The sequence below is a fragment of the Manis javanica genome, chromosome 12 (genome assembly GCF_040802235.1).
Source record: "Manis javanica isolate MJ-LG chromosome 12, MJ_LKY, whole genome shotgun sequence".
NCBI lineage: Eukaryota > Metazoa > Chordata > Mammalia > Pholidota > Manidae > Manis > Manis javanica.
This window is the reverse complement of record NC_133167.1, coordinates 77333922-77361456: the sequence shown is the minus strand read 5'-3', so window position 1 is coordinate 77361456 and position 27535 is coordinate 77333922. Positions and strand designations below refer to the sequence as shown.

Genomic DNA, 27535 nt, shown 5'->3' with positions numbered 1-27535 from the left:
ACTACTCTTCATTTTTACTCTGCAGATAAAGACCATGAGGTCACTTAGGTTAGCAGTTTTCCTGGCAAGGACCCATGGCTTCTTGGCAGTTAACTCTGGACACGCACACCCAGGTCCCTTCGTTTCACTTCTGGCAATGGGTGCTGGTTCTTGGATTTCTCTTGCTCATTCTCCTATGGACTGGCACATTCGTAGTGAACAGCAAAGTGCTGGGGCCAAACTAAGAATTTCAGAGAGGAGACAACGTGAAGCTTGCAGCATGCATTTCAGAAGCTCTGTGTTACGAAGTTTCTCGTACTCTGTTAAGGAAAAGTGGCCAGTGAGATGGACGGCTGCACATGTCCCTTACCCGCCTGGGATGGAGGCCTGAAGGTGCAGTCCTGATTCTGGGAATCCAGCATGCACTGACTCATGTATAAACACTTCAACTTGTCACATCCCAGTGACAGGACAGGGGCAGTGCTGAGAGGCACATCCTCTCCTATTAAATCCCACCCATTCCTGACACCCAGGAAGCACTCAAGGGCCCAGAAGCCAGGCCAGTGGTCACAAGGCTGAATGATGCTGCTTTGATTGACAGATCTTTCAGTGGCCAAAGGTGTCTAGATGGACATATGCAAATTAATATGTAACAGCTGCCACATTCAGTCTATCCCAGGAAAGAAGTCCATACCAATGATATCTTTTTCTGACCACCAAATATAAATACCCAGTGTCTCTACATTTCTGAATGACAGGGAATGCAAATTTTCATTTTAGCTGCTATAGCCAAATAGAGTTTCTTGAGCTTTTTTTTTTGTGTGTGTATTTTGTTTTTTATTTGGGGGAGGGGCATTAGATTATGCAAAGTGGAAATACTGGCAGTTCAGCTTTTTTGGCTGCATGACATTTCTAAATGGGCATATCTTTGAACACTGAACAACAAAATTCAAATAAACAGGCAAAAATTACCTGCAATAGCAATTCTTTTTTCTTCTTCACGTACATAAACACAAAGTCAATCAGGCGAGTAACAGCTGAGATGGAACCTATGGCGGGAGCTACAGGAGAAGCTGGTGTGAGCCCCTCCTCCAGGCCCCCTGACGCGCTCTCACAGCTCGCTGCATTTGTGATCAGTGTCCCAAAATGTCTGGAGAAAAAACCTGCCCTGAAGTACAGCTGTCTCTTTCCCTCTTGACTTGCACAGAGTTTACCACATATTCAGCCTATATGATAACTTCATAGCTACATGAAATTTGCATGAAAGGATAAAAAACATTCCATTTTTATATACACCTTTCAGCTAGAAAGATTCATAAATGCTGCCTGAAGATTTAAACTTTGGCTGATTACAATTTATGAAATTTGCAAACTACTTGAATTGATTCCATCAAAAAAGAAATTAAATCTTGATGCCTAGCAAACTTCGTCAGATAAATAAAATGTGATGTTTAAATAGAATTAAAACAGCAATATAAATTTTAAAAAATACTTTAAGAGTAAATCATATCACTTGTGTAAGTTGTTAAGTAAATGCCTCGTAATCATAAAAATGCTTTTGATCATTTATATCTTAGCTTCTGCTAGATATGTAGAAAAACAGATGAAGACAGAAATATGATTTCTGTTGAAAAGAGGGAATATGACATATTCTGTGACTTCTTCCCTTTAGCTGGCATGGTTCCAGTGGGTACTTTTCTGAGTCAGAAGTTGCACAAACTCAAATTTAAAGGACACAGGTACGAAGCACCCACTGACTGCTGATGGCATGTCACTAATCCAGTAAAGCTATTGAGTGTGAGTGTTGTGAAAATAAATAAGGAAAGGAAATTAAATCTGGGTCAAATGGCAAATTTTGGAACTTACTTTATCACTGTTCAAGCACCAGAACTTCAAGTTTTACATAAGAGCTGCCTCTTGGCTCTGATATTACAACAGTCCTAATATTCACAGATCTGTTTTGTACTTCAACTCTTTCAAGCCCTGCCCAGCTTACTTTAAAAAAAAACCTTTCTGAATTATGACTATGAGGCTGACGTTTCTCACCTGGACTAATGTGGCTGAATTCTCTCTTTCCCTCTCTGTCTGTCTGTCTCACACACAGACACACACATGGACACACACACACTCACAAAACTGTGAGTTCTTTGAAAAGTAGTGTCACTGCACAATTCATCTTTCAATATCCCCTGTCCAACAAGGGGCCCACCCTGTGTTCAGGTGCTCAGTGACAAGAGGTGGAATGGATGAATGAATGAATGAATGAACCAACAAATGGCTCAGTGGTGATGGCTGAGCCATCCCACGCCCACTACCAACAGCGGCAGCCACTTCTGATAACCCGCTCGTCTACAGCCTGCTTCTGAGTCTCAAGGAGGGAATGAGCAGGGGAGTGCTGTCTGCTCAGGGTCCTGGGCTGCTTTAGGTGCAGTGCAGGCACCACCTATGTGATGATTTCAGGGAGTATCACAGAGGCCCCTGGTTTAAGAAGTAATAGGCCGTTTCCCCACCATTTCACTTATGGCTGAAATGCCTTTGACCTGCTATATTTCATTCCATTGTTAGTGGTGATTATCAGCAGCAGGGGTCAGGAGGGTGGCCCCGTGACTTAGAGCTGATACCTGCTAAGGTATAAATAGCTGATGTACCCATTTTCTAAGAGTAGATTTTCATTTATAAGAATGACAAATAATAGGGGTCTCTGGACATCTAAAGTTAATATGTACAAGGAAAAAAGATACAGGAAGGGTCTGAGACCATCTCAGAATTTGCTAAAGAGTGGCATAATCTTGTATTGTTATTGCTAATGAATTCAGGAAGAAATTATAAACTTAAATTTATAATCATAAATGCTTTATGACACATTTGAATCATTTCCCAGACCTAAAATAGAACCAATTTTCTTTGAGCCTGGTCACCCAGTGGTCTCGGGATTTTTAGCACAAAGGATGCCTTCAGACATCCCCTACCTACAAACAATTGGCTGTTCAGCTGCAACTGGAAATGGCTTTCATCTGAAATCTCCCTGGAGACCCTCGGGAGGCTGTCCACCTGCAGTGAGGTCTCCTTGAGGTTCCTCTCGGCCCGGACGTAGTGCCACTGGTTGTCATTCAGAAGAGCAGGAGACTGGGCTATGAGCTCTATAGGGCCAGTCCCCACATCGATGGCAAACATGATCTCAGAAGGAGCTGAAACCAGGAAGGGAGATGGTAGAGATAAAGGCGTTGTCAGTGCATTTAGGGCACAAGCGTGTCCTGACGACAGGTGCACACCACTGTGAGTCAGCCACTGTGCTCAGAGGCCTGCAGCTGAAATCACCATCAGTAGTAATAACTCCCAAATGCCAAGCCTCAAGCTCTTTCCTTGGCCCAGCTGGTACCATTGTAGAATACAGGAAATAGGATGGGAACCAGGGTCACTGATGACCATCTGGTCAACATGCATCAGGGCCAAGGTTCTGGGTTTTGGGGGTTATTCTAGCTTCAAATGTGCCCTCCTCAAAGTACGTAGATACTGGGTTAGCTAGGCAGCTCAGCTCCTGCAGGGAGAAGACTCATGCTGTGCAAGCCCAGTGTTCTCTTCTGTGATGTTCCACTAACATGTGACTCAAGCCTTCATGCTACTTCAGTGACCTTGGTATTCTATTTTACTTAAGGAGACGCAGAAGGTTGAAGTGCTTTGTGAGGAAATGTAAGCACAAGGGCAGTACCTGGGCCTCACACAGGCCCCACCCCACCCTGATGCTGGGCTACTGCTATGACTCTTTCTGCTGTTAAAGGATCTGCATATCCTACAACCCAGGGTCAGCCAGTCAGGGGTAAGAATACCTATGGTGGAGATGATGGTGGTAGTGGGGATAACGGTGGTGGTGATGATGGTGGTGGTGGTAGTGGTGTAGGTGTTGTTGTTGAAGGTGTTGTTGTTGAAGGTGGTGGTGGTGTTGAAATGAAGGTGGTGATGAAGGTGGTGGTGGTGGTGAAGATGGTAGTGGTGTAGGTGGTGGTGAAGGTGGTGGTGGTGATGACAGTGGTGGTGTAGGTGGTAGTGAAGGTGGTGGTAGTAAAGGTGGTGGTGGTGGTGAATGTGGTAGTAAAGGTGGTGGTGGTGATGGTGGTGGGGGTGAAGGTTTTGGTGAAGGTGGTGATAGTGGTGAAGACGGTGGTGTTGATGGTGAAGGTTTTGGTGAAGGTGGTGGTGGTGATAGTGGTGTTGATGGTGAAGGTGGTGGTGGTGATGTGGCCATTAAGACTGAGACAAGTGGCAGCACGTAGGTGCTATGAACTCTGCTGATCACTGTACTGAGCACCGACATAGATTCTCTCAGTTTACTCCTCAGAATGACCGTGGGAGAAAGGCCTCATGTTTATTCTCATTTTGTGGGTGAGAAAACGAAAATTGAGAGATGTATCCACAATTCGCCCGTGTTCCACATAGTAAGTAGAATACAACTTGAAAAGTAGAATTTTTCACCATTTTTCTCTATTTAGTATATCTTCCTGTATTTACCATTATTAGCTAAGAGTCTTCCAAACCTGAAGGATGTAAGAGGTGAACTTGAAACTGGGTCTGAGGAGATGGCAGCCCCCCTTTCAGGATGTGGACCTTCGCACGCTGGGCTGTCCCCTTCCCTCTCAGCTCTTGTGGCAGCCCCGCCCCTCAGCCCCAGTCAGGATGCATCTCCCTGACAAAGTTGTCGCCTGCCATTATCAGTGACACCAGAGGCCAAACAGAACCCTGAATACCCCCTCCCAACTCAGCCTAAATAAACCCTAACACAAAGCCATCCTCAGTATAAGGAGGCCCTCAGATGTTCAGATGTGAAATTTCAAGTAACTGAGAGCTTGAATTGTCTTACATTCCAGCAAACCCGAGGCCCGACACACAGGAGAGATGATCAGGCAGAGGCCCTAAATAAAAATGGGGTGTGAGAGCATAGACTCTGGGGTCACTATGACCTAAGGCAAGTTTTCTATCTTGGCACCTCTCAGTTGTCTCATCTGTGAAATGGAAATAAAACAGTGCCTATCTGTCAGGTTGTTTATGACTTAATCCTGAGGAAGTTCTTGGAACTGTGCCTGGCGCACAGGATGTTCTCAATGAGTGGCAGTGGGTGTTACTGTCCCCATGGTGGCACGGTTCACCAGCCCAGGTACATTGGCCTTGGATCATAAACACACTCACTAAAGGAAACAGAATTTAAAGAATGAATCGAGCTCAGCAATTAAAAGATTAAATAAGAGTGAAGTTGGCTCTTTGAGCCACTTCCTGTTTCTTATCCGGGTCACTGATGCCGTCTTGCAGCCCTGCACATCTTGAGATCAAATAAACACTTTCGTGAGGATGACTGGAACCTAAATTTACTTCTCTCTGTTGAACACAGGCAAAGGTCGGTGAGAAATGGAGGGGAGGGAAGCTAAAGGTTTTGCCAAAAGCCTCTCTGCAAGGCTGGTCTTGTAGATGTCACGTTCTCTGCAGACAGCACGTCTTTGTGGAGGGCTTTCTGCCCCACTGTGCCCACGGCCCCCTGCTACCCCCACCTCCATGCTAGGTCGCCTGTCTGTGCTCATCGCTGCTCAAACATTATCCCCTTGTTGTGTAATGATCTGTTTGTGGTCTGTCTGCCCAGCTAGTCTGTAAACTCTAGAGGACACCTCATCTACTGGACACCCAGAACCTAGCACCAGGCCTTGCACACAGGAAGCACTCATCAGATCAAAGGTTCATTCATTAAAATGTTACACTGCACATACCAAATGCAATTTTGCAATTTTTTGTGAATTATTTTTAGTTTTATACCAAGATACAGGTTTCTTGGAAAATATTTTAAAATTATTACTATTTAACTTTATTCAAGTCACTATTAAAGACCTACTTTGCTCAGCCCATTCTTCCTAAGGCTGGGGTAGAATCAGCGAAATGCAAAGATAAAGTAATGTTTATTGAGTGCGTAAAACAAGCTAGCACTCTGCTAAGAATGTTTCATTATTCAAGTCACTTAAGTCTTACTATAATCTTCTGAGACAGGTAATATTTCACAGAGGAAGTGAGTCACAGTCAGCTGCTAAGTTGCTACAGCCCAGGTGCTGTGTCTCTGGAGCTCACCATTAAATCCACTTTTTTTGTGACAGAACCTTCATCCCCAAAATACGTGTAATCTCTCTGGGCAGTTAAACCTAGAATATATAATTTCAGGTGATTAGAAAGAACTGAGCGAAAAAAAAATGTTAAGGAAATGGATATTATGTCCAGCTTGACTAGTGACTTTGTGGATGGGACAAATATAAGCTAGCTCCCATTTGCTAGCGGGATGGACACAACCCAACAGCCCTGGATGGGGAAGCTGAACTCTGTGCTGTGGCAGAATCAGCTCTTTTGTAAATCTACCCTCTGGCCTTTCCTTCCCCCAACTGTCTGGAAAAGATCTTCTCTCATTCTTTACTCCTTCAGGACTCAAGACACAGCTGAGGGCACCTTAGCCTTTCAGTGGGCTTTTGATGAGCCAGGCCCTGTGACAGGCACCAAGAATGCAGAGATGGAGGAGAAAATGGGCTCATGGTGCACTTTTGAGAAGACTGACAAAGAAGGGATGTGTTAGGTAGAGGAAATTGCCATGACCACAGCATAGCATCTTCCACCTATTTCTGGAAGATGTGAAGAAGCCTTCTAAGGACAGGCTCCAAATAATGTTCTTCCTTCCTTGAAATTTGACTCCATCTCTCCGTCCCTAACTCCTACCCCATATTCAGCATGTGAGACAGCTCAGAGACCATTTATGGAATAAGAAAGTTGCAAGGCCTTACTGCAGTCACTTAACCTCTCTGACTTCCCATGTATTTGTCAGTCAAATGATAAGTAAGAACTAAGTGAAATATCATTAAGCTTTTTTTGGATACATGGACTCTTCAAGGGTCTGATGGCAGCTGTGATTCCTATCTCTAGATGAAAAGCACACATACTTCTGCTTAAAAATCTCAAGGACTTCCTGAATGTTCTATACCTTGAAACATGGAGGGAAATAATTCTATTTTAAGTTCTAACTTTCTTGGTTCTTAAGGTAGTTTTGCAAAGCAGGTGGGGGTTACTCTAAGGAACAGAGAGGCAGTTCGAGTTCTGCATCCTCAGTTTTACTAGCTGTGTGACTCTGGGTGTATTGCTTTCCCTCCCTGGGCTCATGCTGTCATCTGCATATTGGACTATGAGTTGACAATGAAAACTAGAGTATAATATCTTGATGATTGTAGATAGGATTGTTTGAAAATGAAATGAAATTATGAATGTAAAGCATTTAGTACAGTGTCTAATCAGAGTAAACACTCAATAATTTAGTATAAATGTTATTATTAGTATTATGTCTACTATTCTATGAGGACCTGAGGATTATACTGCACATTAACATTGCATTTGGTAATATTCTTGATATAATTACCACTGAAAATGAGAATTCTGTTCTTAATCTCTATCTCATATACATTCATTATACATACATCCATATATATATATATGGCTAGCAGAATATGCTACCCCAATATGTCACTTTAGCATAAGGATAATTTTGACTGAAGGCAATTGAGAAGATGCAGAGACAAGGAAAGTCCCCTGCCCTCCCCTCCCCTTATTTGTCTAACAGCAGGACATACACTTCCAGAGATGTCCCTCTCCCGCTCCCTGTGAAGAAGGCAGAAGTTAATCACCTGAAGACAGCTTCGACGGTGTCGGCCTGAAGACGGCACAGAGGAATCGACATACAGAATCTCAGTGACTAGCCTTTATCTCTGACACTGGAAACCCAAAACTGCTTTCCTTTTTCCTATTACTTTTCTCCATAAATGTATTATTCTCTGTTGAAGATGCTATCTAAGCTGGAGTTCCAGGCCATCTCTTTGAGTTAGTCATTTTTATCTGGGTATCTCCCATGTATACGCGAGTTCTATGTGTTAATAAACTTCTGTTTCTTTGACTCTTGTTAACCTGTATTTTATTACAGTATATCAGCCAAGAATTTGGATGGAAGATTATTTTCCCCTCCTGCAGGCTTTAAGGAAAGCTGCCCCTCTCCCTGACCAGGCATAAGCATGGAACCTAGCAGAGAAAAACCGTAACCTTTACTTTCATGGCCAGAGGTATTGGTCTATTGCTGGGACAGCTGCCAAAGAGATGATTTTTTTATCAGCTGAAACACAGCTCTGTTTTGAGGGAGAGCTAGTGTTAGACCAAAGTAGATATCTAGGAGTCAGAGCAAGGAGAGAAATAAAGTAGAAACATTAAACTGCTGAATCCAACCAGAAATCAAGTGTTGCACCAATTTTGGATTTAGTCACATTCTGTAGAATGAGTGAATTCCCATCCTTCAGTCTATCAATCTGAAAGTTTTCTTTTAATTGCAGCCAAATACATCTGACTGGCCATTCTGCACAAATAAGCACTGAAGGGATGAAGAATTTGCTAACAATTAGAATTTGAGGGACAGAAATTTGAATCCACAGTGGGTTGTAAATAATAGGCTCTTTCCAAGGCCATCCTGACTCTCAACAGCCATTTCCTTCTGCTCCCTGTCGTCCACTCCTAAATATCTACTTCTATGTCACAGCCATTGTGAAAAAATTGTCAAAATGACTTTTATTTCTCAGTCTCATTTGAAACACATCTGCTATGACTTGAGGACCTAGTGAAATATCTTGCTTTTCATAGAATGTAGGCTCATCTCAAGGCTAGAAAATTGAAATGTCTTAGTTGGAAATGACCCAGAAGAAACTAGTTTGAAAATTTTGTGAAAATTCCTTTTCCCTGTCCAACAATTTGGATATATCAATTTTGGAAGATTCTGCTCAGAAAGTTATAGAGGAACATTTCTTGGGGATGGGAGAAAAACCTAGCCTAAGTTACATCTGTTTAAAGGCCATTTCCTTTCTAAGTAGCTAATTTGTACAGGTATCTCACTATGAACTCTTCAGGGTAAAAATTCCATCTGCAGGAAAGGAATAGGATAAGTGTAGCAGTTAATATGAAATGCGAACTCCCCTCTAAGTTTTTTTTTTCTTTTAAATAATAATAACAAAATAAAATCTTCAGAAAATATGAGCCTTTATATTTAAAAAATTTTTACATAAAATCTTCCTATTTTGAAAGCATATGTTTTCTGATCTGGTGAAAAAGTGTAATTTTATCAATAGACTTAAAATTTCATCACATTCAATACCACCTGCATTTCAAACGTTTTTGTACAACCGAAAGGACAAAATGTTGTACCAGAAAGTACAAACAAATTGGACATTGAAATGTAATTAACACTAAATCATCACTCATTACCTGTGATAATATGCCATGATATTTGCATCTGCTGTAATGAATCAAAAGGCCTTGGGGCTTGATTTTTATTAAATTTACATTGAGTTTGTTATATCCGTGTTAGGAAATGGTTGGTACTCAGCACCACATTTTCAGAGCCCTGCCAAGTTAGGTATGAGGGATCTTACTCCACACGAAAGCCACAAGAACTTCCTCCCATTAATTCTCTAAATGGTTGGAGGAAAAAGGAGGTTAAAACTCCCAATTAAAGAGACCTCCTTCCTTGTATGTATTGTGCTGTAGCAGCAAAAGAAACACTTAGCCCCTTGGTGATTAGCAAGAGACTGGTACAAACACCTCAGCCATCTCCCCCAGCCAGCACTTTGGTCTTTTTATGGAGTTCTCAAATTTCTGAGTTTCTCCTGCTAAGACATTACTTATGCTTCAAGGGTATTTCACGCAGTCACATCATTATTGTAATATGGCCAATTGCCTTAGCCAAACTATAGTAAACATTCAGACACAGATAAATTAAATCCCTAACGGTGAGCAGGAACCTTTATGGTCATGGATATAATGAGGGCAAGATGCTGGGGGCATCCACGCTGTGTGTAAGAAATAAGGGGTACAGTGTATGCAGAGAATTGGAAAAAAAAGGCAACACAGAGTAGATCTGTTTGTTATTATGACCATGTACCAGTAATTCTAAACAATGTCAGTAATAAAACATTCCTCCATCACAAAAACCTTTGTTGGTCTAATTCTAACAAATGCTGATGTTGGTATTAATTTTAATAATGTATTTATAAGCTACAAATAGTACATTTTATTGCTTGTCACTTAATATATATTCTATTGAAGAGGGAACTTAATACAGAGAACTCCATATACACCAGAATATGCAGCTCATATGTTTGTTTTAAAGAGTAAAAACTCAAGTCTGATTTTTCATTGTTACAATTTACTGTGCTATGATTGTTTAATCTACTGTTGAAATGGATGGATATATAGTACCACAGGGGCTGTGGACACAAATTGCTCCCAAAGAGAGCTCAAGTGCTTCTACACCCTTAGGAAGTCCATGAAGTTTTAGCTAAAAGAATAATAATTTATGATGAATTTTCCACTGAAAATATTTGGTTTTGTTTGTTTTTTATTGCAGGGACATTTGAAAGTAGCCAGATTAATACTGAAAAATATTCATGGGAAGTGTTGCAATTTCTATAATTTATTGTAAAATGGAATTTCTATGAATCTCTACCAAAATCATCATGTTTAAAATTTTTCCTAAAATTTATATACCTGGTGCATAAAGTGAAAAGTTATTTTAAATTTAAAATTAACAAACTGATTTAAACTTAATAATAATATCCTAATAAGAACACATTGACAAACCTGATTATACTCTCTTTGAACATGAACATGAGAGGAAAGTCAATTTTGATAAAATCATTCACAAATTGCAGAAGTGAAGACTAAGGAACAGAAATTAAAATGCTGTAACTGTTACTTGAACAAATCAATATGTAGGTAATGTTTCTCCCTCTGTAAAAAAATCAGTTAATGTAATTAAAAAGTATTTTATTATACTGTCTTTGTTTTCCTGTACTAACATTTTTTTATTGACATGATTACATATAAAAGTTCAATAATAGAACGTTTCACCACGTGTATTTCTATTATTTTTTCATTTAACTTGATGATTATTCCTTAGTATAACTTGCATAGATAGATAGGATATTAAAAATGATTCACGTCCTGGCATCAAATTCATTAGAGGCAACACCGTTCCGGTGAAGTTGGGGACAAACAATGGGGATTCTGACTGGGTAGTTACATGGCCCTGGAAGTGAGAAATAAGTCAGGAAATGACTTTCAAAGCAAATTCCATAAAGAAGTCGACCCAAAATATGAATTGAATGCATCACTGAATAGAATCCATGGGAACAGCAATGGAAAAGTTCTGTGATGTGGATGCTCAAAGTCACAGATAGAAAATACCGACGGCTCAGATAAAGGAGGCTGAATAAGTGTCTACAGGAATTTGGCAATACACTTGTTTGAAATCAGAATGGCTAACTACATACTGATGGGAAATAACAACACAGAAAGCATTAGCAGAGCCAGAAATTACCATTCTAATTCCACAGATTCCAGGGAGATTCATTTGCCAGCTCAAACAGGCATTAGTTGTTGATGGCAGAGAGAAGTTATATGCACTGTTGGCCAGTTACATAAAATTCATAAATGAGGGCACTTACAGCTTATTTCAAGTCGGATGAAGTCTTTAATGCCGAGGTTTTCTAGGAAAACTCCAGATAAAGCTGTGGTTTTAAAAAAGAAGGAAATATCAACACTCATTTCCGCATGGAAGGTAGGGAAGTGGAGGTAAGAGGCTTCTGTAGAAAATGATACTGCTTTCCAGAAGTGTCTTGCGAATGAAAACGTCATTCAGCACGGTTCACTGTGGCACAATGGGGCGCAGCAAGACACTGGGCATGCAGGTAGATTTCAAGACTAGAGGACTCTGCAGGGAAAAAGGGATGGGGTGATAAAAACCGCTTGTGCTTATGCAGTGCAGACAGAAAGCTTCTTTCACTTTAGTACTCACGGTCACCATAGCAACGCAAGGGACCGATTCTCCAAGCAGCTTCTGAGTTTGATCTGTTGGTACCCATGATAACTATCTGAGTGACGGGCAAGTGGTCTCTGAAGGAAAGCAAGCCAGTATCATTTGTCCTGCAAAACAAAGTTCAGAAAAAAGAGAACAGGTGAATAATGTAAGGATTCCTTACCAAGACTCATCTTTTCAAAAGCAATTGAGGTGTATTGCATCAGAGAGGCAGTGACAGAGGGCCTCTCATCTCAGGAGTGTGTGTGGAAGGCTGGGATGCCTATTAGAAGACCCACAGCCGGCTTCCAAAGTCACGGAGATTCTGCAGCATTCCCAAGTCTGTCCGAAGATGTGGACATTCAGAGCTTGGGCTTCCTGGGGAAGCTAGGAGCGACCCCCCACCCGGCCTGGGCAGGGCTGGCAGCCAGTATCCAACGCCTGCCTTTCCACAGAGACCAGCGATCTCTATAACTGCCTTGAAAGTGGCTTCATGAAATCCCACTCGAAATCCCTCCAAGGGCTTGTTTCGGGCCCCTGCCAACAGGCTTTCATCAGCCTAGGGTGTTTCTTATCACCTTTTAACTCTAGGAAAGAGCAAATCTTTAGAGTTAAGGGTTGGTAGTCTCTCCTTTTGTTCTGTTCTAGAGATCTTGGCAGTTAAGAACTCAAGCTCTGTTTGTGTTAGTCATGCAAATAAGGAACTGGTGAGTCATCCTTTGGCAAGAAAGTTAAAAATGAACAAGGTCAAGCTATTGCTCTTTCCCTCTAACTTGTGTTTTGGGGGTCATGGTACACTGTTTAATTGAGGAACAGAAGATAGGTAAGAAACTGGGGTTGAAGGAATAACTATTTTGAGACAGAAATACACTGACGATAAGTATATATTTTTTCCCACACAACACCCCTATGCAGTGGGTGCCTTTACTTCCATTCAAAAATGAGGAACCCAAGGCTCAGAGATTCCAGGTAACACCTAGTCACATACTCGGTATCTCTTCTATGCCTGAATTAACACGAGTTCCGGGAACACATGTTCATCTGAGCTTAGCTGAACTAGATGAGGTGGTCTGAGAACCACATGCATGTCCTCCAGCCCCCAGAGCCTCAGTGAGGCACAGAACAGGGTACCCTGACTGTACAGGGGACCTGGGAGACCACCTCCATGCCCCCTGCACAGGGCACAGTGCACGAGGTAATGATTTTATGACAAGAGTAAAAAAGAGCAGATTGTTATTGACTCTCTACAGTCACCAAGATGTCAATAAAATGCTCAAAAACACTCAAAATCGACACTATATTTCATTATCATTTACAGATTGTTTACAAACCTGCATTTAGAGGTAAGGAAAATACTATCCCAAATTATTAATGGCAAGAACCACGTAGTGTGATGAAGTGTTTTAAGGACAATTATAGAAGCACAGAAATTTTTCTGGATTGTTGGTCCCCAGCTCCTGGCTTGGGAAAATTACTTAATTTCTGAGATTCCCCAGTGTTCCCTGTTTGAGAGTGGGGATATTGTCTATAGGACAGAGTTAGAGAGAGGATTAAATTAGAGGACACAGCCACCTAGCCTGGCGTCTGAACTGCGGTAACTGTTTGGAGATGGTAGCGGGAACGTTCCTCTTAGTTCTCATCTGTGCCCCGGACCCACTGTGCAGGGTCAGGCAAGTTGTCCCATTTTTCCAGGTGCCCAGCTATGGCTCTGTATTACAGATCACATACTACAAGGAGCATGGTGGGAATTTAAATGTTAAGATTTGGCATCCAGCTCATGAGATTTGGGGAAAAAAACTTAGCAATCATCTTGGTTATAAATAGATCAAATATTCACCTGCACATATACCCCTATAGGTCTATTAACCAAAAATGTAAATAAATGTACTATCATCTATAATTTGAGTGCTTGAATTAAGAGGTCCTTTAAAGTATCTGAAATAAGACTTTTGTTTCTATTTTAAAGTACAACTATGAGTGTCACATAGACACAGAACAAAATTTGAGTCTTCACTTTCCAATATCTTCTCAGAGATTTCAAAGCAAATTCTGAGTTGCCAAAGTAGAATAAAGACCAAACCAATATTCTGTCTTCAAGAAATTCTGTATTGCTATAGGATTTTATTTCTCTCCATTTTTCACTTCCAAGGTGAAACTAGTGGATTCTGAGGTGTGTCCATCAGTGCTGAGTCCTGCTCCCCTTACACACTCTGGCATCTTGTCTATCAGTTTGATGCCCTTGTGTCAAAGTTGGAATATACAAACAGCACTCTAGGAACTAAAATCTTTTCCAAATAATGAGAAAAAAGCCTTCATATTTAGTTTGATAATGCAAGGGACATTGCCAAAAGTATTTTTTATCTGAAACAAAAAAAAAAAGAGAAAAAAATCTGCTCTTCAAAGTTATTTAATACAATAGAAACAGATACAGACTGAAATGCATACAGGAACCAGGCAACTAATAAAAATGAGAAAAGCCAGGTCTGTTAGGTGATAAATGGAACCTGACACACAGCCTTTAGTGCCGGGGGAAAGAGGGCGACTGAAAGAGGAGACAGGGGAGAGGGGTAGCGAGGAGGTATTCTGCCTGAAGGAGGAAGTGATACCCTTTAGCAATAGATAATTGTGCTGTTTATGAATGTGAGACCAGTAGGCCAGATGGAATATTAATGCAAAATTCTCCACTTTTAAATTTTGGCAATGGATTTGAATTTCTTTTAAAAAGTGCAATGGGAACAGCACCCCACAAGCCAGCATAATGCAGGTGAAGGCCGTGCAGCCCACACAGGTGGCCGAGGCATCAGGGGGACTTTGCATATGCATGTTCGTTCTTAAGGTCACATTAAGAATAAGACTGTATTTAACTCAGTCTGTGAGTGACAGGCACGACTCCGACTCTTCAGGGCACTGATGGCTCAGTCGTTTGGAGGCAGGGTGGTGGCAGTGGGGTTTAGCTATAAGAAAATGTGCCATGTAACAGAGGCACCTCCTGACAGGCTGGGAGTCTTCAGCTGTAGGTTTGACTCCCCACATGTTAACTTGTTCCACTTCCCTTTGTTTGAATGCGCCTCCTCGAGTGCAAACACTTCACAGACTTCGCACCTTGAGAACATGCCAGGGTCTTGCTGAAGGCAGAGGGCACAGGACTGGGCACCCACAAACTCTTCCCTTACACGTTTACCAACAGTCACTCAGTTTACTTCTATTGTGGGCAGGCCCACCCATTACATCTAGATTTTACTGGGAAGCTGTCAGAGGGGGGGCCCCATTTGGGGGAGAGGTGCTGTCATGGTTCTTTTCTTATTTCATCTAGAGTTTGATGGCTGAATGATAGATTGCTCTGGTGTGCTAATTACCTTATTTATTTGGTTATATATACATATATGTACGTGTGTACTTTTCTTAAATTACCTTTTGTAAGGCGATGTTGCCTCTTGCAGTTTATTTAGGATGCTATAAAAATAGAGAAAATGATAATAAAAATGATGACTAGCAAATTCTGGGATCTAAATGCATGACACATCTGCGAGCTGCACAAGTTACTGCTAACTCAGCCCGTACTCCCCAGAGATGGATATCCTTTTTGTAGTAAAATAGAAACTTGAACCCAGAGAGGCTGAATGCTTCATAAGTGACAAGTCCAGGATTTGATCATCCCATTACATAACTAAATATTACTTGGGGGTAAACTGCATTTCACATCCAGAAAATGTGGGTGCTGCCTCAGAAGTAGCCAGAGTTGTGTTTGGTTACACATGCATACGCTATTTTCACTAAAATCCTACAAGATCTACTTGTCAGAGAGACAGAACCATTTCTTCTCCTCCTCTTCCTCCATCTCTTTTGTCTTAATGACCAAGTCTGTACACTTTGAAACACAGCACAGAGACACAGGGGCTTGTGTGTACACTTAGCCAGAGTGCTGACGGCCCTCGGGAGCATGAGGCGCGGTGGGAATGGCCGAGGAGGAGCACCATTCCCAGGGGCTTGTCGGCACTGTCCTCATCTGGTCGAGGGCCCCGGCAAGTTCGGAGCAAAAGGAGAAGAGGCGTCACTGATGTGTCCCTGGTGGCCGAGTTCTGACTCTAGTGTGCCCTGCATGTCCTTTCAGCAAGGCCCCCCCTCAGGAGGGGACCGTTTCACACCACAGAGTCAGGAAAGCCAGTCCAGAACTGGTTCCGCTGGGAGCTATGTCATGTCCAAGTCCCTTCAGCAATGTGGCCCCTACTATCAAAACAGAAAGATGGATGATTTTACAGTTCTATACTAGGAAGGTATACAATATAAATAACAATTTTCAAAGTTGAATAAAATATAAAGCAAGACTCAAGTGTTCATTGCAATATTTTCTCTAATCGTGAAAATTCATCCACAAGTAGAATGCCATACAGGACTGGCAGAATAAGTTATAACCACACTAGGGAATGCTCTGCAGACACTACAGTGGGCAGGATGGACTCATTTTCATGCTTATTTGATGATGCCAAGTAAAAGCTCTCCAAAACACCATTTACGTGGAAAAGGCAAGTTGCAGAATAATATGTTTAATATGATCTTGCATTTGGTAAAAAGTGTAAAAGGCTCCATATCAGCAAATATGGAATATGCATAGGAAGATATTTGTATGTGGAAACAGCCTACATGCCAACTACTCTTTCTAGGTTAAGGTGTCACAAAGTAGTGGTGAAGGAGGAATTTCTACTTTTTTGTTTAAATACTTCTGAAATATTGGAAATTTTTATTTCCAATATTGGAAATTTATATTCCAATAAGAATATAATAGAATATACTAATTTTGTAATAAAAAAACCCTAAAATTAAAAAAAATCAGGAAAAGTATTACCCTTATACATCATTCAATATAGACACCAAAATTTAGTTGGCCAGGCTGAAAACTGTAAGCAAACTTCCAGAGTGGACAAAGAGGTCAGAGGTTCATCTACTTTGGATCTGAGCAAACATTACTGCTAGGTGAGTAATGCTGGGCACTTAGAGATAAATGGGGCAGATTAAAACAGAAGCCAAAGGCATGGCATTTTTAAGTGGAATTATATTATCTCAGGGTTCATTAAAAGTCCAAATCAAAACATTGTATAAAATATAGTATCTAAATGCAAACTCTTGATCTTGATATTGACTTTGAGTTGATCTATTTCTGATACTTACAGTTCTGCAAATACCCATGTGATGTGATTCCACAGACAATTTAGAGGTAGTGTATTTGTACAGCTTGACAGCTAACTGATGGGAGGCTCAGTCTAATCTTCAATTGTTTCCTATAAGCACAAGAGGAGTATTTCATAGTCATATTTTGTTTTCTGGAACAAACTGCTTATTGCAGGCATTGTCCCAATCTATGCTAGAATGGTGGCATCACAGAATAACAAACAAAAAACACTCCTTACTGGCACCCCTGGCAAACTGTCAGCTGTTTCACTGCATCTGAAATTCTGTATGATAAAGATGTGAGGTGGTGGACTTGAATTCTCAACCTCTGGCCACAAGTTCTTTTGCCCATTTTTGTATTGTTCCTTCTTTTCTTGAGCGGTGATGCTTTCTGTTCTCTCCAGCCAGATGTACCTCAAAACATTCTACCTGAAAACAATGTGGAACCCAGCTATGGGGTCGTTAGTGTACAAGTCAGGAGCAAGTTGCCCCAGGCTATACACTTTAAGTGAAGAGTCTGTGAAGAAAAGAGCAGACTACAGCTGGCAGTGTTGGGCATATATGGCCATGGCCGGGCAGAGAGCATGGGCAGGCAGGAATGTCCCCTCTGCTTATGCTGCCATTCAGTCACTCAGAAGATAATGCCCGAGGACCCACCATGTGCCAAGCATCCTTCTCTCTGACACGAGGTGCTCATTCTGCTTGTACTGCTGGTGCCTGTGGGGATTCGGGGGCTGGAGGAGTCAAAGCCCAGTAAATCCTTCATAACTTCTGACTTGGAGCAAAGGCACTTCCAGAACTCAGTAAGCATGAAATAGCTCATCAACAGATTCATGAATAATAGAGTTAAACCAGTGCAGGCTGCTCTGTATTATTTGCGATAAGAGATAGAGCCCTGGTGCCCTGAAGTGGTCCTTGCCTTTCTCTTGGGATCCCAGACCCCAGCCCCATCCTGAGACACTACCAAGAAGAGGCATCCTCTCTGCACCACGTCTGGGAATCTCAGAAGGAGAGGCTTTGAGGGAAGGAGACCTGCAAGATCAAAGAACAGCCTATGTTTAGAAAGAGCAAAGCCCTAAACCCTTGGGTGTATCCACCATCCTCCTCCTAAAGGCAACTGCCTCAAATCTCACAGAAAGAGGTGGAGGGCCTTGTGTAGGCCAAGGGCCTGGAACTAGACATGTATTTACCAAAGAGAAAAGGTAACCCTTGGAGTGGAGTCAGCATTTCTCACTCCTCACAGATGGCTGGGAGCAATCAATCTACAACAGAAGTCCAGCTTAAATTTAGGGTAAACATTTTGTATGAGATCATAAAAGATGGGTAACAGCTAACAACCAAGTGCACACAGCTAATCCTAGAATGATCAAGACCTGACCCACCAAAAGATGGAGAGGTAAAAATATGTGCAACAGAAGTAGTTCGCCCATTGTTCATTCATGGATTCAGTGCTATTAAATAGTTTCTCTGTGGCACAGAAGTCCAATCAAGAGCTAAAGAGTGGTTTGAAGCTCCAGGATTCCATATAATAATAAAAAGAAATCCTCTAAAAATATACTACTCCTTAAGAAAAAGAATGATAGGTTTCCTTTTTGGTTGATCAAATGACCAGAATTGAAACCTATTCCAGTTTCTCATCCTATTTTGTGCCGTATCTCTTTACACAAGAGAGTCTTAATGGTGGGTGGCAAAGAACAGAGTTACTAAAAATCAAGTACAAATGTCTACATTCCTTATGAATAAATAAAAGTTCTACTGTTAAGTAAGAGAACTTTACTTTATTTTCTACCCAGTTACATGGATAAGAAAACTCCTTCAGATGGGTCACCACCAAGATGCACCTTTTGGACCACCCCCCTGCCTCCTCCAAACTGCCGCCTCCACCGTCCCTGCATCCCACTTGCATCCCTATGTCTGGATGGCTGGCACTGGCCACACAGCCCCGCACTGCCCTGTGCTGTCTCCAGGCTGGAGCTGCCACCAGCTTTCTATCTGACTCTCAGGAGTCTGTGGGTCTGGGGCAGGATGGTGGAAACAGCCAGCTGAGGGGCTCCCTTAGGTTGAATCATTCCTTCAAGACAAGTTCCTTTGCCAACAATCGCTAACTGCAGAACTGTTATTCATTACAAGTTTCTCATTTCTTTTTCTTTTTCTTCCTGTTTATTTCTTTGGCTGGGATGGAAACCCCAGGAGAAGTCAGTCTGCAGCACACCTGGGCCACATGTCGGGCTGAGGCTTCCCTGCACCCTCGGAAGGGTCTTTGGTGCGCACAATCTACTTCTTTAATCCCTCCACCTACCTCCACCCGCTGAGCCGCGGGACTCTGACCACACCTGCGGCTCCTTTTCCTCAGTCTCTTGGTCTCTCTGATGTATGGTAGCAAAGCCCTCAGGTACAGGTTTGTCAGAACAGAATAAACTATAACCAGTGACCAGGAGGCTGGAAGCCGGCCGAGCCTCTCTAGCAGCCTGACGCGGCGACAGGAGGTGCGTGCGGCCGGGGTGTGAGTTGGGAGCCCCCGAGAGCAGGGATCTGGCCGCCTCCCAGGATGCCCTGATCGCATCCCCGCCCGAGCAGCCCCTCCGATGCCCCCAGCGAGAGCCACCTTGCCCTCTGCTAGGATCTGCATCTGCCACTGAAGTCGTGTGACTTCAAGCCACTTACTATCTAAGAGCCTCAGTTTCCTCTTCTTGGGAAAGGAAATAAGACCAACCTCGAGGGTTGTTGGTTTGAAGACATGAGATACAGTATAAGAAAGACTAAGAACACTTCAGTAAATGGCAGGGAATGTTTAAGTGACAATATGATCTAGGAGGTATAATATATATATAATATACATATATTATTAAATGTATTTAATTATATATTAAACTGCTGTCTGCTACATGCTATGCTGGCCCAAACCCGTTTTATGATTGACTTTACCAAGAGCAGAAACGAGGGAATTTTACAAGGTAAATGCATATTTGCAGTTTCTTAGGAGTCCAGAACACCAGTGTTAATTGCCTGAAACGCTGGGAATATGTGGGAAGCCAGCTTGACCGCACGTGAGCCGAGAACACGGGTGGAAGAATACTGAGAAGCGTCAGCAACTATATTCTACCTGCGGCAGCTTTTGAACTTCTCCCTTCAGCTGAAAATCACAGAGTTGAACAGATACACCGAATGCATTTCCACAAGGCTCTGCCAGTCTCACGTCTGAGACTATGTTCTGTGTCCCCAATACTCGCCACAGACAGAGCTGACCGGTCCTCTCATGTCCGAGGAGCATCGTCATCTGGATCTGACCAGGCCCTCGTCCCACCTCATCCCCGTAGGTTCCCCACACAAACACTGCAAGAACCACACCGACATACTTGTGTTTAGGGGAAGGAGTGGTTTCTGTGATATGCCACCTGTCCCCGTCCCAGCACGTGGTGGCCCCCTACCTGCACTGCTCAGCCGCTAGCTACATCTTCTGGTCCTTCCAAGTCGACCTACCACTTTCCGTGAAATCTAACTACACCAGCTCATATCCACCCCAGGTCTGGGCACATCTGTGCTTATTTCAATTGCCAGATTAATCATGCTGATAAGCTTCCTGTCCACTCTGTGTGTTCCTCAAGGGCAGGATTTGTGCCCTAGGCTCTGTGCAGCAGACACCCTGACTGGCACAGAGCGGGCCCTCACAGGCACAGGATCAATGAGTGAAGGCTGGAGGACTAGCACCTACAGTGGCCTCTGTGACACTTTTCCCAGAGTCATTCATGACCGTCTATGTCACATCCTGAGACAATGCTGAAATCCATAAGAATTAAACCAGAATCTCAGCCCCTGTTCCCTCATGAGCATGGCAGAAGGAACAGCCCGATCGCACCTGCATTTTGCCCTGGGTGAGGTCGGTATCCTTACAAAGGGAGGCTCAGATTGTTTATTTTGAACCTTGGTAGGTTGGTTGAACAAAACTTTGTATCTAAAACTAAAGGCAGGTGCCGCACAGGTGCCCTAACGGAGGCGGCCTGCCCAGGGAGCAGCAGCTCACGGACTTTTCCTGGCTCCAGAGGAACAGGGCTGTGAGGCGCGGAGTCCCTGTGCTGACGGAGGGGTGACGACACTGGCCGAGGGAAAGGGCAGTTTGGGGAGCTCCTGAGCGCAGCCCAGCTGATGAAGCCACGTCAGCATATGGGGGTTCAAAGGTCAGTGAGCCAGTGGGCATGTCAGAGGAAGGAGACGCCGGAATCGGAGAGGAGGAGAAGACGGGGTGGGGGGAGGTCCTGGAGGGGAGCGTGTAGAAGTTCGGACACGATGGTCTGATTCTCCACCTCTAACAGGTGCAGTGCCCCCCACCACACCCCCTCGTGTGCGGCTGAAGTCCCGGCCCTGGCCCCTTGTTCCCTGGGAAGGGGAGACACTGAGGCCGTGGTTAGTATGGGAGGGAGAATGAAAACAGTGAGCAAGCATCAATAATTCATTCAGTCAGAAAGGGAACGAGCATGGCAGGTAATCGGGAGAAACCTCCCCTGTCCACTCAGGCTGTATATTCTCCTTGCCACCTCAGTTCCTCTGCTCACACACAACTACATTAAGGTGTTTCTATACAAGCCTATAAATCCATGAAGGTTAATGCTATGGATAGTGAAGAGCAATTAAAGAATTTAAAATAAGGGAAAAGAGTGACTCTCAGCCACTGGTTACAGAGGATTCTGAATGTTTTCCAGGGCACAAAACCATTTACGTTGCACACACATCTCCCAGATTGTGAAGCTGCTGTGCATGATCACCCATTCTCCTCAAAGTTCTAAATTTATCCACTCAGCTAAGTAAGACTGAGTCCCTATTTTACAAGGAGTAGGTCTTGAGGGATACAGTGTTTTGAGGAAGATACAGGCTCCATCTGAAGCAGGTGTCCTGTGTCCAGGTGTCCGTGATGCTCAGACCGAGGTCCCTGCCAGCCTAAGGAGTGGGAAGGTCCCTCTGCCACCAGTCCCCTTTGCCCACTCTGATCACCGTGAGGTTTGGGGGTGAGGCATCCTGCTTCGTGGTAACTGGCCCTGTGCATTCTGATAGAACCTGATGGAGCCAGATGGTTCCCCGCTGACCTGAGCTTTTAACTCAACCTTAAATTTCATTTGGGAGAGGAGTATATGCTGTTATCAATCCGAACAGTGAAGGAAAATTACTTAAAATAAATTTCAACTGGATTGAGTGCAGTAGGAGATAGGAATTGTTAATCACAACGGAGCAGAATTTGATGACGCAGGAATGATTACAAAGCCAACCCAAGAATGCCTTCAGTTTAGTTAAAAGAGAAGTGGAGGCGGAGATGTTCTGTGCATATTTTCATAATACAGTGAGATGGAAGTAAGTCAGCTGAGGACAAAGGAAAAGTAGATGTTAGGGGCACAGGACCTACACACACAACTGTATCTTACACAAGTAATTTGGTGTGGTGGAGTAAGATGGACTCCGGTCCAGCTATACTGAAGCTCAAATGCTGGACTGGCTGCTTAATAGATGTGTGGCACCTTGGGAAAATTATTTAACATCTCTGTGATACACGTTCCTCAAACTTAAGATGCAAAAAATGAGAAAACTATAAGGAATTACCGCTTGTCATGAGGATTAAATGCATCCTTGGTAAATACAAATTCCCTTTTCTGTACTTTTGTTGGAAGTAACAGGGGAGGTGGTGACAAAACATTCCTGGGAAATGGGGAATGAAAACAGTCTGTGTAAATGCATGTTCCTACCTCCCCTCTCTCCTGAAACCTGTATCCCACACATTTCAGAAATACTCTCTAAATCACAAAGCTCCATATAATAATTCAGTCTTTTTTAACAGAATGCTGAGAATATAGGGACTTGATGATGTGGCATGTGTTGCCACAAACCTCAGTAATGGCCCTAAAGCCCTGACACTGGCAATTTTCAGTTACAAACAATCACAGTCATTAGGGAGCCCTAGTTCACGGTGAATTTCCCCCTGCCTTTTCCCTGGAGGGAAAAGTATGCACCCATTAATGTGTGTCCTGCATGCCTGCAGGAAGATCCTGACCCCCATTACCATCCATCCTTATCAGAGCCACAGCTGCACAAGTGTCCCACGTCCAGGCAACTCTGGTCCAGGCCGCATCCACACTGCTGAGCTCCAGCGGGGGCACCTGTCCAGGAAGGGTGCCTCTCACCAGACCACCCGACCCACCAGCTGAACGGCACTCCATCTGCAAGACAGGGTGTTGCACAGGTCAGAGTAGGGCACACTGGGAACAGCACACAGGGTGTGCACAAGCCAAGAAGCAAAGACTGTGAATAATGCTCAGATAGATATGGATATAGATTAGACATAGATGGATATAGATCATAGATGTGCATATACATATAGACATAGATAGATACGTAGATGTGCACATACATATAGCTACAGATATACATATGGATATAGATTAGCTAGAGATATACATGTAGGTATAGATTATATAGACTACAGATGTGCATATACATAGATATACATATAGGTGTACATATAGATTAGCTATAGATATACATGTAGACATAGGTTAAAGATAAAGATATATCCTGCCACCCTCCCTCCCTCCCTCCCTTCCTTCCCTATTTCCTTTCTTCTTGACTGTCCTTGCTTTCTTTCTGTCTCTCTGTGCATATATATCTATATATGCAGGTATACGTATTGTATATGTACATATTTACATATCTAAACAGACATATATATGGGTAGATATATATATACACACATGAACATATAAACAACACTTGAATGAAAAGTATTTATATAGTAGGATATTGATCAGTCACCATATTGAGAGACAAGCTCACAGACTTAAATGCTTACCAAACTACACAAAGACAGTTGGGTAAATTGGGACAGATTTTGGACCAAAACAAGTTAATATGTGCATACAAAAGTTAGTTTCCCTTTAAAACTACCAATGAAAATGCAACAGTATGAGGGCCAGCGTTAGCCCGACCGTAGCCCCAGCTCCTGGTAGACTAGGAGGACGGCCGGACCCTAAGGCACGGGGAAGGACTTGGTTCAGAGAGGAGGGCAGCCTGACCTGCCTCCCATTTGTTTCTGCCATGACAAAGACTAGCCCCAGGGCTACCATATCTTCTGAATTGACTAATTAAGACACACATCTTAAATTCAAATATTTGGAGGCAAAATTAAGGGCCAAAGAAATCCTCTTGAACACAGTATCTGACCACACAGATCTGGTGTCCAGCCTCTGACTTCTGGTCACATAATCCCGACTATTCAAGGCTTGGCCTTGTCAATTTCTTTCTCTGCAAAGTTTAGTCAATTTTGTTGTAGATTTCTTATATTGTTGGAAATATTTCAGTAGATGAAGATTATTAGTCAGGGGGTGATAATATCCCCAATACAACAGGAGTAGGCAGACATGGAGATGCTCTCTCTCATCAGGCTGAATGGACTTAGTCCCAGTTTCCCTTTGGAAATTGCTGTCCTGTCCCTGTTTAGCACACAACAGGCATTTAATATGTGTTTATTTGAAAAATGAAATAAATATTTATTAGAGGTCATTTTTTATAAGGAGAATAAGAGCTGTCTCACTATGCCATCAGGTTGGAATTTTGCCTAGACAAGATTTAATTTTGCATGCAACTCCTGATTTACAAACATATCATTTACAAATTATTCATGTGAACACAAATAGCAACAACTTCCTCTGAATTGCTCTCACTGCTGCTGTCCTTATCGGAGTCACTGAGGCAGGAAGGGTGAGAAATGACAGTACGGAGCTTTCAGGTCTGCAGGTCATGAGTAAAACATGGGGCAGATACTACAAAAAACAAGAATCTTAGGGGAGCTGGGCCAGGGGCACACCCGCCCCATCAAACTACTCTTCACTCTGCCAAACATGTTTCAAGCCTCTTTATTAGCTTCTAAGCTAGAATTCCAGTCAGATTTGTCTGATAACCAGTGTCTTCTTTTTTAAAGAATAATTCTATATGGTATAAATCCGTTTTCCCTAGTTTCTAACAGCTATGAGTCACTGCACACTCGTTCAAATGAATTGCTTTCTTTCTAAATCCTGGCCCAGAAAAGCTCCCCTCAAGGGGCCTTGAGGGTGGGTGGGTTTCTGCAGAGCAAGAGGCACTCTCGAGCCTGGGGTGGGCTTAGCTGAACTTTCCCAGGGTGTGTGTCCAGGCAACACAAGGGCAAAATAGTGTGGATTCTAATATGCTTGCTAATGTTGGTTTTGGGTCCAAAAAATGGAAAGAAATCTCTCCACCTCTCCCCATGCCCCCAGCACTGCCCAGCTCCCCCACCCAACCTAGAATCCAGACCGAATAGTAAAGCCAGAGGCCATCATGGATTCCTTCTGTGTACGAGCTGAACTGGGCTGTGATCTTACTAATAGTGTCGGTTTTAATGGTACGAGTTCTGAACGACCCATTTGTGTACACTTCTGGGCCAAACGCTGCCTTTAGGAGCACCACCAATTCTTACTCGCAGTCCTAAGCTCCTAGGAGTCCCGCCGGCAGCCCAAGCCTTTGCCTTGTTTTGGACCCAGCAGTGTCCGGAACCACTGAGCCTTGGGTCTGTCCCTGCATGTCAGCCAGTTAGCACAAAGGATGCAAGTGGTTTTAACGGTTTGAGTCTCAGTGAGCAAGGAGAAAGGGAGAAAGGAGCGAGGTCACAGACGCCCACGGGCAGGGGCGCAAGCAGGAGCATCGCTGCTGGGCGGGCCTCTCAGGGTCCTGCCTGTGCTTCCTCCCCTGGGGAGTCCTGGCTGAGAACTGAGGAAACCAAGGACCAAAACGGTGACGGGTTTGCCTGAATTCAGGATGGATGATGTCATCAGGAAGAGAATCCACCACCTGGCTGAGCACTCGGGCCTCTGGAGAAATGGGATTTATTGTCTCTGGAGAGAAAGTCTTTTTCAAAAGTGCCTGGTTTGTGTTAGGAACCTAATACACATTTCATGCATAAATTAGCAAATGACTAAATACCAAGGAAAAAAATCAGTACAGCATTCCCACAGATGACATTAAAAAAAAAAAACTTCTTATAGAATACATACAATTATGAGGCCTTCAGTCTTTATATAGGCATATTCCTCTTTGGCATTTTATGCCATCACTGAAGATACCAAGTATGTTTTGTATTTTAGTGATGGGCCCAGAGATGACACGGCAAACCTCTGGATAAGTGTGCTTACCCTAAATGTGGCTTGGAACATGTAATGACACATGTAGGTGTCCACACACCAGTTCATTTCTTATATAATAAAATGACACAAAACATCTCTAGTGGACAAGATGCTTGTCTGGTTAGAATATAAAAATGCAAAACAAATATGAATGCTGCTGTTAGGAACTTTACAATGTAATAGAAGAGAAAAAAAAGTGAATCATTATCTTTAAAACAAGTTAGAATAACTGATGGCCTTTTTTAAGTATTCCCCCAACCTTCTTGAGGATATTCTAAACTGTAGCGTCTCTCCTACTATACTGGTATATGTATTGATTTTTCTAACCATCAGTCGGACAAACAAAATTGCCTTCAAAAATAAATGTTTTAGTATTTACCATTGTTTCTAAGACGGCTAATTTTTTTTATTATTATTATTATTTTTTTAGATAATTATTTTTTATTGAAGGGTAGTTGACACACAGTATTACATTAGTTTCAGGTGTACAACACAGTGATTCAACATTTATATACATAATAATTCTAGGTACCAGCTATCACCATACCAAGTTGTTACAATATTTTGACTATATTCCTTATGCTATACATTACATCCCAGTTACTTATTTATTTTACAATTGGAAGTGTGTACTTTTTTTTTTTTTTGTGAGGGCATCTCTCCTATTTATTGATCAAATGGTTGTTAACAACAATAAAATTCTGTATAGGGGTCTCAATGCTCAATGTATAATCATTAATCCACCCCAAGCCTAATTTTCATCAGTCTCCAATCTTCTGGAGCATAATGAACAAGTTCTTACATGGAGAACAAATTCTTACATAGTGAATAAGTTACATGGTGAACAGTACAAGGGCAGTCATTGCAGAAACTTTCGGTTTTGATCATGCATTATGAACTATAAACAATCAGTTCAAATATGAATATTCGTTTGATTTTTATACTTGATATATATGTGGATCCCACATTTCTCTCTTTATTATTATTATTTTTAATAAAATGCTGAAGTGGTAGGTAGATGCAAGATAAAGGTAGAAAACATAGTTTAGTGTTGTAAGAGAGCAGATGTAGATGATCAGGTGTGTGCCTGTAGACTATGTGTTAATCCAAGCTAGACAAGGGCAATAAAACATCCACGGATGCAGCAGATTTCTCTCAGAACAGGGGGGGAGAGGTTCTAAGCCTCACCTCTGTTGATCCCCAATTTCTCACCTGATGGCCCCCCCTGCGACTGTGCCTGTCTTAGGTTGTTCCTCCCTTGAGGAATCTTACCCATCTAAGACGGCTAATTTGCCTGAACTCTATAACTCTGCTCAGCAGC

At 42.7% G+C, this 27535-nt stretch overlaps 1 protein-coding gene across 1 annotated transcript in view; it reads right to left on the bottom strand.

The window, feature by feature from the left end:
- Positions 1-3153, bottom strand: part of LOC140845299 (uncharacterized) — a 42929-nt gene extending 39776 nt beyond the window's left edge. Inside the window, 2 exon segments of the mRNA XM_073219282.1 lie at positions 952-1100; positions 2949-3153. Coding sequence (XP_073075383.1) covers positions 952-1100; positions 2949-3153 — 354 coding nt within the window.
- Between the last annotated feature and the right edge of the window lie 24382 nt (positions 3154-27535).